Raw genomic sequence first — 12245 nt, 5'->3', positions numbered from 1 at the left:
CCCTCGGGGGCCTCTCATCTGGGACTCCAAACCCAAAAGGCAGAAGTGCTGAGACTGCTCCAGAGGCATGGGCTTGAATCCCAGCTCTGCCTTGCTTTAGCCAGTGAGACTGTGGCCAAGCGAGCTAATGGCTCTGTGCGTCAGTTTCCCCATCTGTAAAATGGGAGAGCAGTGCTACTTCAGTGGGTGGTAGGATTAATGAGCTCATCTGGATGTGATTTGCTTAGCACCAGCCAGGCACATGGTCAACCCTCTGTGAGGTTTTAACTAGCATCTTCCAGGCAGCTGGGTGTAACCCAGAGCTGGCCCAGCCTCCACGGAAAACAGGATAAAAGCTGGGGACCATTCAAGAGGGTGGGGGCAGAAGAAACATATCCCTGCCACTTGTAAATGGCACTTGCCAATGTTTTTGAGAACAGTTTTGTTGAGACATAACTCGCTCACCATACAGTTCACTCACCGTGCTTGTGCTCAGGTGGTCAGTCGCGTCTGACTCTTCGCGACCCCGTGGACTGGAGCCCACCAGGCTCTTCTGTCCGTGGGAATTCTGCAGGCAAGAATACTGGCGTGGATTGCCATGCTTTCCTCCAAGGGATCTTCCCAACACAGGGATCAAACCCAGGTCTCCCGCGTTGCAGGCAGATTCTTTACCATCTGAGCCACCTGGGAAGCCCAGTTTGCTCATTAAAAGTGTACGATTCAGTTGTTTTGAGTATATTCACAGAATTAATGACCACCACCATAATCAGGGGTTTCGCAGGTGGCACTAGCAGTAAAGAACCTACCTGCCAGCGCAAGAGATGTGAGAGACTTGGGTTCGATCCCTGGGTTGGGAAGATCCGCTGGAGGAGGGCATGGCAACCCACTCCAATGTTCCTGCCTGGAGAATTCCATGGATGGAGGAGCCTGGCGGGTTACAGTCCATGGGGTCGCAGAGAATCGGATGCGACTAAAGCGACTTAGAACAATGCAGACCATAATCAATTTTAGAGCATTTCGTCACCTTAAAAAGAAACTCACGCCCTTTAGCACTCCCTCCCCTTCTGTCTCCTGCCCCTCCTGACTATTAATCTACTCTCTCTTTCTGTGAATCTGCCTACTCTAGACAATTCATGTAAGTGGACCTTTTGTGTCTGGCCTCTTTGACTTAGCCTCGTGGTTTCAAGGTTTCTCCGCACTGTAGCCTGTTAGCGTTTCATCCCTGTTTTCTGTTGTACGGATGCTCTGCGTTTCGTTCATCTGTTCACTAGTTGAACGTTCGTGTTGTTTCCGCTTCCTGACTGCTGTGAATACTGCTGCTGTGAACATTTGTGTACAAGCTCTTATGTGGGCCTGTGTTTTCGTTTCTCTTGATATCTATCGAGTAGAATTGCTGGTTTCCTTGCTTGTAAAGGGGCACACACACCTCCCCTAGAGAGCTGGGGTGAAGATGCTACCGGGGCTGTGTCTGTGGACATGTCTGATGTCTGGTGAAGCGTGTGCGCTAGGTTTCAAGTTACTACAGTGACTCCGTGGTCATCCCCAGAAGACAGACGGAGAGGCTGAGGCGCCTCAAGGCTGAGGCGCTTGCCTGGGACGGTCCCAGCAGTAAGTGGTCCAGCAGGCCTTGGAACCCACGCCTGTCTGACCACACGCTTCCGCCGAGCTGTCCTTTGTTCCCCACCAGGAGCACCAGGTCCATGGAGCTGGCTGTCCCCACCCCACTGCCCTGTGTCCCCTTCCGGTGCTGGGCTTCGGCTGGAGTAATGAGCTGGCCAGGGTGTGGTCCAGGAGGCGCTTTCCTTGAACCCGTCCCAACCAGTGAGGGGCCTGGTTTGGGAGCTGGCCCCTTGCCCTGAGGTGTGGCTGGGCTGGACCCGAGAGGGATAGAGGCCCCCACCTAACCCACACTGCAGGGTCACAGTGGTGCCCTTGGCTGTCACGGTTAAATATTTGGATTGAGACTCACCACGTCTGACTGCTGAGGCCATGGTGGGGTCAGCGGCTGGGGTTGGGTTGAGGGCGGAAGTGTTCACATGTGCCACGTGGCCAGCCCACGCCAAGGTAGGGGGCAATGGGAGTCGGCCCATGGCCCAGCAGCCTCACCCCACCTTACCCAGAGCCTCCATGCACAGTCGCCTCCTCTGAGCCTTCCTGGGTGCTCCACTGAATACCAGCTTTCTCCACCACAGGACTTCTCAGAGCCTTTACTGACTTATTGAGGGGTCGGGTTTTCCTAACCGCCCTGAGTGACAAAGCTTTCATTCCAGGAGCAATTACAGGACCAGGGTTCCTGGGGCCCCACTTGGGAAAAGGCTGCTTCCTTGGTTTTCTTTGCAGAGGGTGTGGCCTGGGTCTCGTTCGCCAAGACCCTAGCCCTCTCCCCTCCTAGCGCCTGTGTATCCAGACCTGGCACAGAGCAGGCCCCCAGGCAAGGTTTGGGCCTGAGCTGGACAGTCTTGCAGCTTCTGTTCGTGTTCCTGTTCCTTCCACCACTCCGGCTTCCCCCGCAGCATCAGTAGCATCTGCAGTGTTGAGTCTCAGACCCTGCCATTGTTCAGTCGCTAAGTCGTGTCTGACTCTTTGCAGCCCCGTGGACTGCAGCACGCCAGACTTCCCTGTCCTTCACCATCTCCCTGAGTTTGCTTAAACTCATGTCCACTGAGTTGGTGATGCCATCCAACCATCTCATCCTTTCTGTCCCCTTCTCCTCCTGCCCTCAATCTTTGGAGTCAGTATATGAGGTCTTTGGTGGAGATTGGAGGTCTAAGTGCCAATCTCAACCACTGCTGGGTAGCTGTGTGACGATGACCAAGTTGCTTTCCCTTTCTGGTCTTTGTTTCCTCCTTTGTTTAGAGAAAACAAGGAGCTGGACAATGATCATTAAGGCTCCTTAAGTATAATCATGAACCTTCGTGAGACTTACAGGGTGCCCAGCTCTTTGCCTGCATAGCCTCACTCCCATTCCTAACACCCAGCTGGGAAAGGCCCATCTGATAGCGGGAAGCAGAGGCACAGAGAGGGACAGCAGCTTGGCCAAGTCACACAGCCCCAGTGCACACCTGAGTCCAAAACCAAGGTCCCCTCCTCTCCCCCAGCAGTGCTTGCCAGGGTGGGCTGTAGTGAGATTTTGCAGGGCAGACAGATACAGCCAGAGAGAAGACAGAAACGCCGAATGAGAAAGCCTTTCCGATTTCAAATCTCTCCCAGACACTCTGAGAACTCTCAGGAGGTCTCAGCTTGGTGCCAGCAGAGCTCTAGCTTGGCTGTGGGGCCTGCATGCCAAGCTCTGCCTTTAAGCAGGAGAGGGCAGGGCTCAGTTTCAACGTGTGCAGGCGGCCAGGTGCCCAGCTAGAACTTAATGCCATCCTCTTATTTCTGTGGAATTTATTTTGGCTATTACCTCTTTATGGCAAAGGCTTTTGGTTTTCTGTTTACAATGGGGAAGCAAGTCCTCCTTTTTAGAAAATTTATTTAAATATAAAGAAAGAGTAGATTGAAAGAAAAGTATCAGGTATTTAATAATAAGACTGCTGACACAAAAACTTGTACCCGAGTGTTCGGAGTAGTCTGAGCCATCATGACCAAAAGGTGGAAACAGCCCAAGTGTCCCATCAGTCGATAACCAGATAAATAAAATGTGGCATAGCCAGGCTGTGGGATATTATGCAGCCATAAACAGGAATGAAGCACTGTCACACACTAGCTACAACACAGATGACCCTCAAAATATTGTTAAGTGAAAGAAGTTAGCCCCATGTTGCACAGAGTAGGCAAATCCATAAAGACAGAAAGTGGATCTGTGGTCGCTAGGGGCCATGGGGTGGAATGGTGAGGAGTGAGTTGCTAAAGGGGGTGGGGTTTCTATTTGGGGGTGATAAACATTCTGAGATTACATAGCAATGATGGTTATACAACCCTGTGAATACACTAAAACCCCTGAATTACGCACTTTGTTTTTTAAATTTGCTTTTATTGTTTTATTTGGCCGTGCCGGGTCTTAGTCATGACAGGCGGGATGGGAACTCTTAGTTGCAGCATGTGGGGTCTCGTTCCCTGACCAGGGATCGAAGCCGGGCCCCCTGCATTGGGAGCGTGTGGTCTTAACCACTGGACCGCCAGGGAATTCCCAGAATTAGCACACTTTTAAAGGGTGAATTCTATGACATGTGAGTTATATCTCAATTTTAAAAAGTGGGAGAACAGAGTAAGCGTGCTCTGCCAACGTGGCAAATAGAAGCACTGGGGTGATGGCCAGAGCAGAGGCTGATTCCCGGAAAGGCGCTGCCTCGCTCTGTGCCTTTAGTGATATCGCCCTGGGGGACAGCCAAGCTCCATTCGAGGCTCACTGGGCAGCTTCCACTCTGAGCTCGGGGCTGGGGACGGCCTGCGAGACTGGGGTGCTGGCAGGACCCCGCCCCTGCCCTCCGGCACCCCCCCACCGCGGCTCACCTCCCCTCTCTCCACCTGCAGCGTCTCTAACAAGGAGCTGTCGGAGCTCATCGAGCAGCTGCAGAAGAATGCCGACCAGGTGGAGAGGAACATCGTGGACACGGAGGCCAAGATGCAGAGCGTGAGTGCCCGCCTCCCACCCGGTGCCCCCGAGATGCCAGCCCCCTGGGGACCCAGGGCTTAGATGACCCCGAGGTTCTCACCTGGGCATGATTCTGCTCCTGGGGGATGTGTGGTCACGTCTGGAGACATTTTTAGCCACCGCACCCTGGGGAGTGCAGGGTCGGGTATCTAGCGATGGAGGCCAGAGATGCTGCTCTGTAGCCTACAGAGCACAGAATGATTCAGTCTCAAATGTCAGAGTGCCCAGGTGGAGACACATTGAAGAGGAGCCTCCTTAGTGCTGTTAATACCAGCTCCTCCACCCCAGACGCCGAGTTCCTGCAGCCATGGGCCCTGTCTGGAGCAGAACCACAGTCTCAGGAGCCAGGCCTTGGCTAGGACCTTGTTTTTGCCACTTAGTGTGTGACCTTGAGCAAGTCACCTTACCTCCCTGTGCACCGGAAGGGGGGAAACCACCACCCGTCTCCTGGGCTGCTGGAGGGATTTGATGAGATTATGCAGGTGGCACTAGTGGTTAAAGAACCCTCCTGCCAGTGCAGATAGACCTTGAAGACCCAGGTTCAATCCCTGGGTCCAGAAGATGCCCTGGAGAAGGAAATGGCAACCCACTCCAGTATTCTTGCTTGGAGGATCCCATGGACAGAGGGGCCTGGCGGGCTGCCGTCCACGGGGCCGCACAGAGTCAGGCACGACTGAGCGCAAGGCACGTATGCGGGTGCCGTGCAGGGCTCCCTGTGATTAGCAGCATCATCATCCTCACTTCCCTACCACCGCCACTACTCAGACACAGGCGGCCCAAATCATTTCCCCCCTCCGTGCCTCAGTTTCTGGGACTGTAAAATGGGGATAACAACCAGCCCGAGCCCAAAGGTTCTCCTAGGGATCCTGCTCCGTGGGCTGGGCAGCCCTGCAGCTGTGCTCACACCTCTGAGCTGCTAAGCTGGCCGTCTCCTCTTCGAATCCCTCCCCACCAGCCCAGAGTGGTTGAGTTCGTACCTTCTTTGTGGCTAGAGAGGGCCAGGATGGACTTTGTCAGTCACAGAGCTGACCTCAGAGCCATTCCCCCACCCCCAGAGTGGGTGTTGCCAGATTTAGCAAATGAAAATACAGGATATCCAGTTCCATTTGAAGTTTAGGATGCACATTTTTGTGGGTGGAAGTGTCTCCCACACACTACTTGGGATATACTTATATTACAAATTATCCGTTGTTTACCTGAAATTTGAATTTAAACGGGCGTCTGTATTTCATCCACATTCCAGGCATGACTAAGAGGCAGTTCCTTAGGAGCTCAGGGGAGTTGAGGGTGGACAAGTCATGAGGCTGGCTGGCCCCACAGTTGGCCCCAGGCCCAGACATGCTGCCTCTCCGCTGACCGCCCAGGTGTCCACTCCCCTGAGGGACACGGGTGGGTGGGGGGAGTGACACTCTTTGGGTGAGAAGTAGGGGACGGGGCCGGGGGGGGGGGGGGGAGCTCGGGAAGGGGGTAGATTGGATGAGAGGGTGCTCTGCTCCCCGCTAGGGTCTCCCTCCCCCAGGACCTCCCTTCCCCTCTCCCCGCCTCCACCCCCCATCTTTCTTTCTGGCCTCAGCCGGCCCTGCCAGCATCCCTCCCTCTGGCCATGCCCTGGCCCTGGTACCCAGTCCCTCTGGCAATTTCTTTTTCCTCCCCACTCTCGTGACTGCCACGGTGGCGTGTGTGCTTTCCTAAATGAAAACAGCTTTTTGGGGTGTGTCCTTTTTTCCTCCTAATAAAAGTAATATGTGTCCGCTACGAACATTTTGGGGCCGATAAACAAGTATAAAGAAGCAAATTAAGATGATTCCACCAGCAGAGAGGAAGACCATCCCCTCACATCTGGTGTCTCTCTGACCTTTTCTGGCCTGTGAGAGTGTGAGGAACAGACCCCAGCGCTCGTCTCATGGTATCTGCTTAGAGTCATGACTCAAAGTAGCAAGGATGTGTTTGGAAGATAATTTTGCATGTTTTCTTTGTTTTAATTCAAATGAACAAACTTAAACCAGATTTTGAAGACAGCATGGGCTAATCTTTTTGTCTTTTCCTTCTTTCAGAAGAAAACATCATTATTAATTTTATTTATTTAATGTTTTATAAATAATAATTTAAAACAATTTATTTATAAATATATATATCTTCATTTATAAGTTAAAATTAATTTTATTAAAAGAGAACCCAAAAGTTCTCTTTAATTTTCCTATTTTTTAAAATGGAAGTGAGGTTCACATAGATAAAGTGAAGCATTTAAAGTATAGAATTTCATGGCATTTCATGTTTATGATGTGCGATGACCACGTCTTTCTGGTCCCAAGTTGCTTTCATCCTCCCAAAGGGAACTCCCATGCCCATCTGCCCAGCAACCGCTACTCTGCCTTCTGTCTCTTTGAATATACATATTCTGGATATTTCACAGAAACAGAATCACACAGTGTGTGGCCCTGTGTGCTGCTGTGCTTTCCCTGGTGGCTCAGATGGTAAACAATCTGCCCACAATGCAGGAAACCCCAGTTCAATCCCTGGGTCTGGAAGATCCCCTGGAGAAGGGAATGCCAGCCCTGTCTAGTATTCCTGGGGCTGCCCTGGTGGCTCACACAGTAAAGAATCTGGCTGCAATGCGGGAAACCCTGGTTTGACCCCTGGACTGGGAAGATCCCCTGGAGAAGGACATGGCAACCCACTCCAGGAGTCTTTTTGTACCTATCCCAATTTTTAAATGCCAGAAAAGCCGGAGGGGTTGGAGAACACCTGTAACCTCACCACACAGATCCTACCAGTAACCATCTCCGGGATTTGCTTTATTGATTATCTGTCCGTCAGTGTGGGCAAAATTTACAGGATATGTCGGTCCCTATGACTTTTTTTGTGTACTTAAAAAAACTTGTCTGTGGTAAGTGTCCAAATTTTAAGATTTCACGCTTGTGAGTTTTCGCATCAATCGGTACCCATGGAACCTTTACTCAGGTCAAATCAAAGGACGTTTCCCGAAAGGTCCTGGGGGACCTTCACAATCAATGTCACCCCCCACCCCCGAGGTAACCACAGCGCTGACCTGTCCTCATTGATCAGTCTTGCCCGACTGTGGACTCTTGAACTCCCTCGTGGCATCTTTTGGCTGGATATTCTCTCTCATTTTGGCTGGACACGTTTTGCATTCCCACAGAGTCCCTGCACCTGTGGGAATTAGGAGATGATTAATTTACTTCCTCCTTTTGCAAAATTAATCTTTGACATGGTAATTGCCCAGCAGAGCTTCAGATCAACTGGTGATGATGGAACCGATAAAATTCCACCCAAGCCAAGAACCATGATGTTGTAACTTTTTAACCAGCCAGACCTACCTGCAGTGGGGCAATGGTCCAGCGACTTTGGCCTTCTGCCACAGGTGTCTCACCCCCAAAGCCCCTTAGGGAGCTGCCCCCACCCGTCGCTGCCCAGCCCTCCCAGAGTTGGCCCAGGAAAGACCTGGAATGTGGGCTGGATACCCTCTCTTCCTCCAAGAGGAAGCTGAGTCATTTTACACTATACCAGGCACCATACCACCTCCGTTCACTTCTTTTTCCTTTTTCCGTTCCTCCCTTTTGTGCTTTTTCTTTTTTTTAACAGCTTTATTGAGGCGGGTTTTACAGATCAGAAAATGCACCCTCTTCGAGCACACAGTGCAGTGATTTTTTTAGTAACGTCACCGAGGGGTGCAGCCATTTCCACAGGTCAGTTTCCAAACCTGTAATCCCTTTATAAGCTCCCCGAGGTCCATTGACTGTGGATTCCTGCTCCCATCTGGCCTCTTTTATGGATCTGCCGACTTGGGGCAGTCCCAAGGGGCGTGGCCTTCAGTGCCTGGCTCCTCTCACTTGCTGGTTTTGAGCTCATCCCCATCTGTACTCCCATCTTCAGGCGGCTGAGGGACAATTCCCTGGTCTCTTGGCTGCCTCTGCTGAAACATGGGTTTCTCTTACTGCCATTGCAGAGATGGGGACACTGACCCCCAGCTGGGGGTAGCAAACGGGCCTACGAGGTCCCTTATGTGACCCCCCGCCCCACCTGTGCTCAGTCCAGTCTCTGACTCGTACCCCCTCCGCTCCACCACAACAGGCCTGGCTCAGAGCCCATCTCGCTCCATGAAAGTCTACTAAGTGGATTAACAGGCTGTGTTTAACCTGCTGTTCCCTCTGCCAGTTCATCATTCTTCCCTAAATTATCAGAGACCCTGGGCTCATCAACCCTGAATATTCGTGGAAGGGTTGATGCTGAAGCTCTAATCCTTTGGCCATCTGACGAAAAGAGCCAGCTCTTTGGAAAAGACCCTGATGCTGGGAAAGATTGAGGGCAAAAGGAGAAGGGGGTGGCTGAGGATGAGATGGTTAGATAACATCACTGACTCAATGGACACGAGCAGACTCCAGAAGATAGTCAAGGACAGGGAAGCCTGGCATGCTGCAGTCCATGGGATTGCAAAGAGTCAGACATGACTTAGCGGCTGAACAGCAACAACTGGACTCATCATTGACTGAGCAATTGTACCTTCCAGACGTCCACCCACTCTGCTTATTCTCGCCGTTTCGCTGGCAACACCCCAGTACAGGCCACCCTCAGCTCTCTCCTGGGCCTTGTCATAACACCTGACCGTGCCCCTAGCTTGGACCCTCTCCCCTGAGGAGCCCCTGGAGGAGTCACCTTTAAGGATGGGTGGCACCGTGCCCTGTCCCACCCCCAGCTTCTTCCCCTGACCGTCCTTCCAGCCATCATTTCCTGCCACAGGACCTGCACACAGGCCACTCCCTCTGCCTCCAGCTCTCTTCCCCCTCTTCCTTCATTCTTAGCCTGCGTCACTGCCTCAGGGGCCTCCTTGAATCCCAGAGCCCGAGCTCAAGCAGGGCCCCACGTTCCACCCCTGCTGGGCTTCCTTGGTAAACGCCGACCTGTGCAAACTTTGTCATCTTTGTTCCCTGACCAGGGAGCGAACCCATCTCCCCCTGCAGTGGAAATGTGGGGTCCTAACCACTGGACTGCTAGGGGGTTCCTGAGGTTTATTTGTTGACAGGCCTTTCTGGGGGTCTCCCTCCTCCCTTGGTGGCACAGTGGTAAAGAATCTGCCTGCCAGTGCAAGAGATGCAAGAGCTGCAGGTTCTATGCCTGGGTCGGGAAGATCCCCTGGAGGAGGAAGTGGCAACCCACTCCAGTGTTCTGGCCTGGAAAATCTCACGGACAGAGGAGCCTGGCGGGCTGCAGTCCACGGGGCTGCAGAGAGTCGGACACGACTGAGCGCGCACACACGCTGCCCTCCTTCCTGGGCTGGATGGGCCATGCCTCCCTGTGCACAGCCGTGTCCCGAGCCTGCTCCCTCAGAGCAGGGGCTGGGCAGGGCCAGGGGAGCCCCCCAATCCTGGCTGTGCCCCCTGAGTCCCTGCCCTCTGTCTTCCCCACCCCTTTCTCGTGCCTCTCGCAGGACCTGGCCCGGCTGCAGGAGGGCCGGCAGCCCGAGCACCGGGATGTGGCCCTGCAGAAGGTGTCAGACTCGGAGAAGCTGCTCTACATGCTGGAGGCGGACGCGGCCATCGCTAAGCACATGAAGCACCCCCAGGGGGACATGATCGCCGAGGAGTAGGTCCCCTCCGCTTCCGGTCCTGAGGGAGCCGCTCGGGGTCAGGGCAGGGGGGCTGTAGCCGCTCAGTGTGCAGGGACCCGAGTCGGGGTTTGTGGAAGGCTGATGGTGGGGCTACCCCTAGTTGAACGCTCCATGTGATCCTTCCAACAACCCATTTCGCAGCTAGGGAAATTGAGGCTTGGAGTACTCGGGTCCCCTGTCCTGGTCACAGTGTGACCACAGCCCCCGACCTCCAGGCTTGTGAGTGCGCTGTCCCCTGCCTGATGCCCAGCTGGCTTTCTGAGCTCCTGGCTCTTGCCTCAGCTCAGACGTGGACAGAGCACTGTTTCTGTCGCAGCCCAGCCCTGGGCCCTGCTGGGTGGACAGTGGGCTCCAGGAGCAGCAGACTGGCCTGTTTGTTCCGAAAACCTCTATGGTTCCAGGCGCATAGCGGGCCCTGGGGAAACGTTGGTGGGGGAAGGCAGAATAAAAGAGAGTGGGCAGGAGCAGGCCAGGGTGGACTCAAGGCCACCGTGACCCTGACCTTCCAGGCCACTGAGCAGAAAGCTGAGACTGGGGCCTGGGGTGGGAGCAGAAGCCCCCCAGCAGAAGCACTGTGCCTGCCCCCCAGCCCCGCTAACCAGGGCGGTCTCTCCCCTCCCCGCTCAGCATCCGTCAGCTGAAGGAGCGTGTGACCAACCTCCGCGGGAAACACAAGCAGATCTACAGCCTGGTGGCGAAAGAGGTGGACCCGCAGGTCAACTGGGAGGCGCTGGTGGAGGAAAAGCTGGTACGGCCCGGGCTTCGGCTGGGGTGGGGCCATGTAAGGCTAGGAGTCCCCCCTCCACTGCATGGGCACTGGAGCCCTGCTGTTCCCAGTTATTTCCTGATGTCTGTGTAGTCTCTGAGCTCAAGGCTCAGAGAGGTGCAGTGCCTAGCCCAGGGTCAGCAGATGTGGTGGAGGTTGGGAGCCTCCCAGGATCGTTGGGGTCCTGGTCGACTGGGGGCAGCAGCCAGATTTCTGGCCGGCCGCTGGTCTTCCTGTGCCCTCGCCAGCCCATCTCCACCCCGGAGAAGCCCGGCCACTGGTGTGATCTTGAGCAAGTGACTCCCCAAGCCGAGCCTGTTTTCCCATCTGTGAAATGGAAGCAGCAACCGCAAGGGCCTCTGAGGTTGTAGCGAGGTTAAATGAGATCAGGGGTGACAACCTCTTCCCTCATCCCTCCGGGGCTACTTCACTGCCTCCTCAGCTGGTGCTGTGAGGAGAGCTAAGGCTCCCCGGGCATGGGCACTGAGTGGCCTGCGAGTCCTGGGGCCCCCTGGCCCATGCCCGTGTGTGTCGTGCCCCCGCCTCCCTGGCCAGGACAAGCTGAGCAGCCAGAGCTTCGGGACGGAACTGCCGCTGGTGGACCACCAGGTGGAACAACACAACATCTTTCACAATGAGGTCAAGGCCATCGGGCCCCACCTCGCCAAGGTGTGTGCCTGGGGGGAGGGGTAAAAGGGACCCGGGGGAGGAGGGGCTCCTGCCTGCACCCCCACCGTAACCCGTGTCCTCGGCCTGATCCTCAGGAGCAGAACGGTGAACTCCAGGCCAAGTACCAGAAACTGCTGGTGAGACGCCCCCAGGACCGGGATGGGAGGGGACGGGAAGCCAGGCTGTGGGCGAAGAAGTGTGTGCGGTTAACACTTCAAGCAGGATGTAGGGGGATGAAGGGGGGAGAAGCAGTATCCCGAGCCCCTGCCCGAGAGGCACCCCTGATTGCCCTTTGCTCACAGAAAACCCCAAGAGACCCTATGGATACAGTTTATCCTACTCTTTGCTTCTTAATTCTTTCTTGAGCACCCACTGTGTGCCAAGCACAGTGCGAGGTGCTTAAAAGCAAAAGTTCTCTATTTCTCTTTTCAAAACCTTCTTCTTTGTAACTGCGCATGATGCCTAAATGCTTTCTTGCTGTGGATGTTACAGACACCTCAGACATGAGAATGCAGGGACGGGGACAGGGTAGCCCATGGCAGGAGGCTCTGGAGCTGGGCCGTCTCCCCTTTAGGTGGGGAGACCTCGAGCATGAGCTGCTGAGCCTCAGG

At 54.4% G+C, this 12245-nt stretch overlaps 1 protein-coding gene across 3 annotated transcripts in view; it reads left to right on the top strand.

Moving 5' to 3' along the window:
* PPL (periplakin) overlaps window positions 1-12245 on the top strand; it is a 48091-nt gene that overhangs the window by 18231 nt on the left and 17615 nt on the right. For all 3 annotated transcript variants that reach the window (XM_027961713.2, XM_027961712.2, XM_042240653.2), the window contains exons 2-6: window positions 4453-4552; window positions 10020-10174; window positions 10827-10947; window positions 11521-11634; window positions 11730-11771. In XM_027961713.2, coding sequence (XP_027817514.1) covers window positions 4453-4552; window positions 10020-10174; window positions 10827-10947; window positions 11521-11634; window positions 11730-11771 — 532 coding nt within the window. The remainder of the gene's footprint in view (window positions 1-4452; window positions 4553-10019; window positions 10175-10826; window positions 10948-11520; window positions 11635-11729; window positions 11772-12245) is intronic.

The sequence above is a fragment of the Ovis aries genome, chromosome 24 (assembly GCF_016772045.2).
Source record: "Ovis aries strain OAR_USU_Benz2616 breed Rambouillet chromosome 24, ARS-UI_Ramb_v3.0, whole genome shotgun sequence".
In the NCBI taxonomy this organism is placed as follows: Eukaryota; Metazoa; Chordata; class Mammalia; order Artiodactyla; family Bovidae; genus Ovis; species Ovis aries.
Note: the sequence above shows the minus strand (reverse complement) of the source record. Positions and strands in the feature narration are given on the sequence as shown.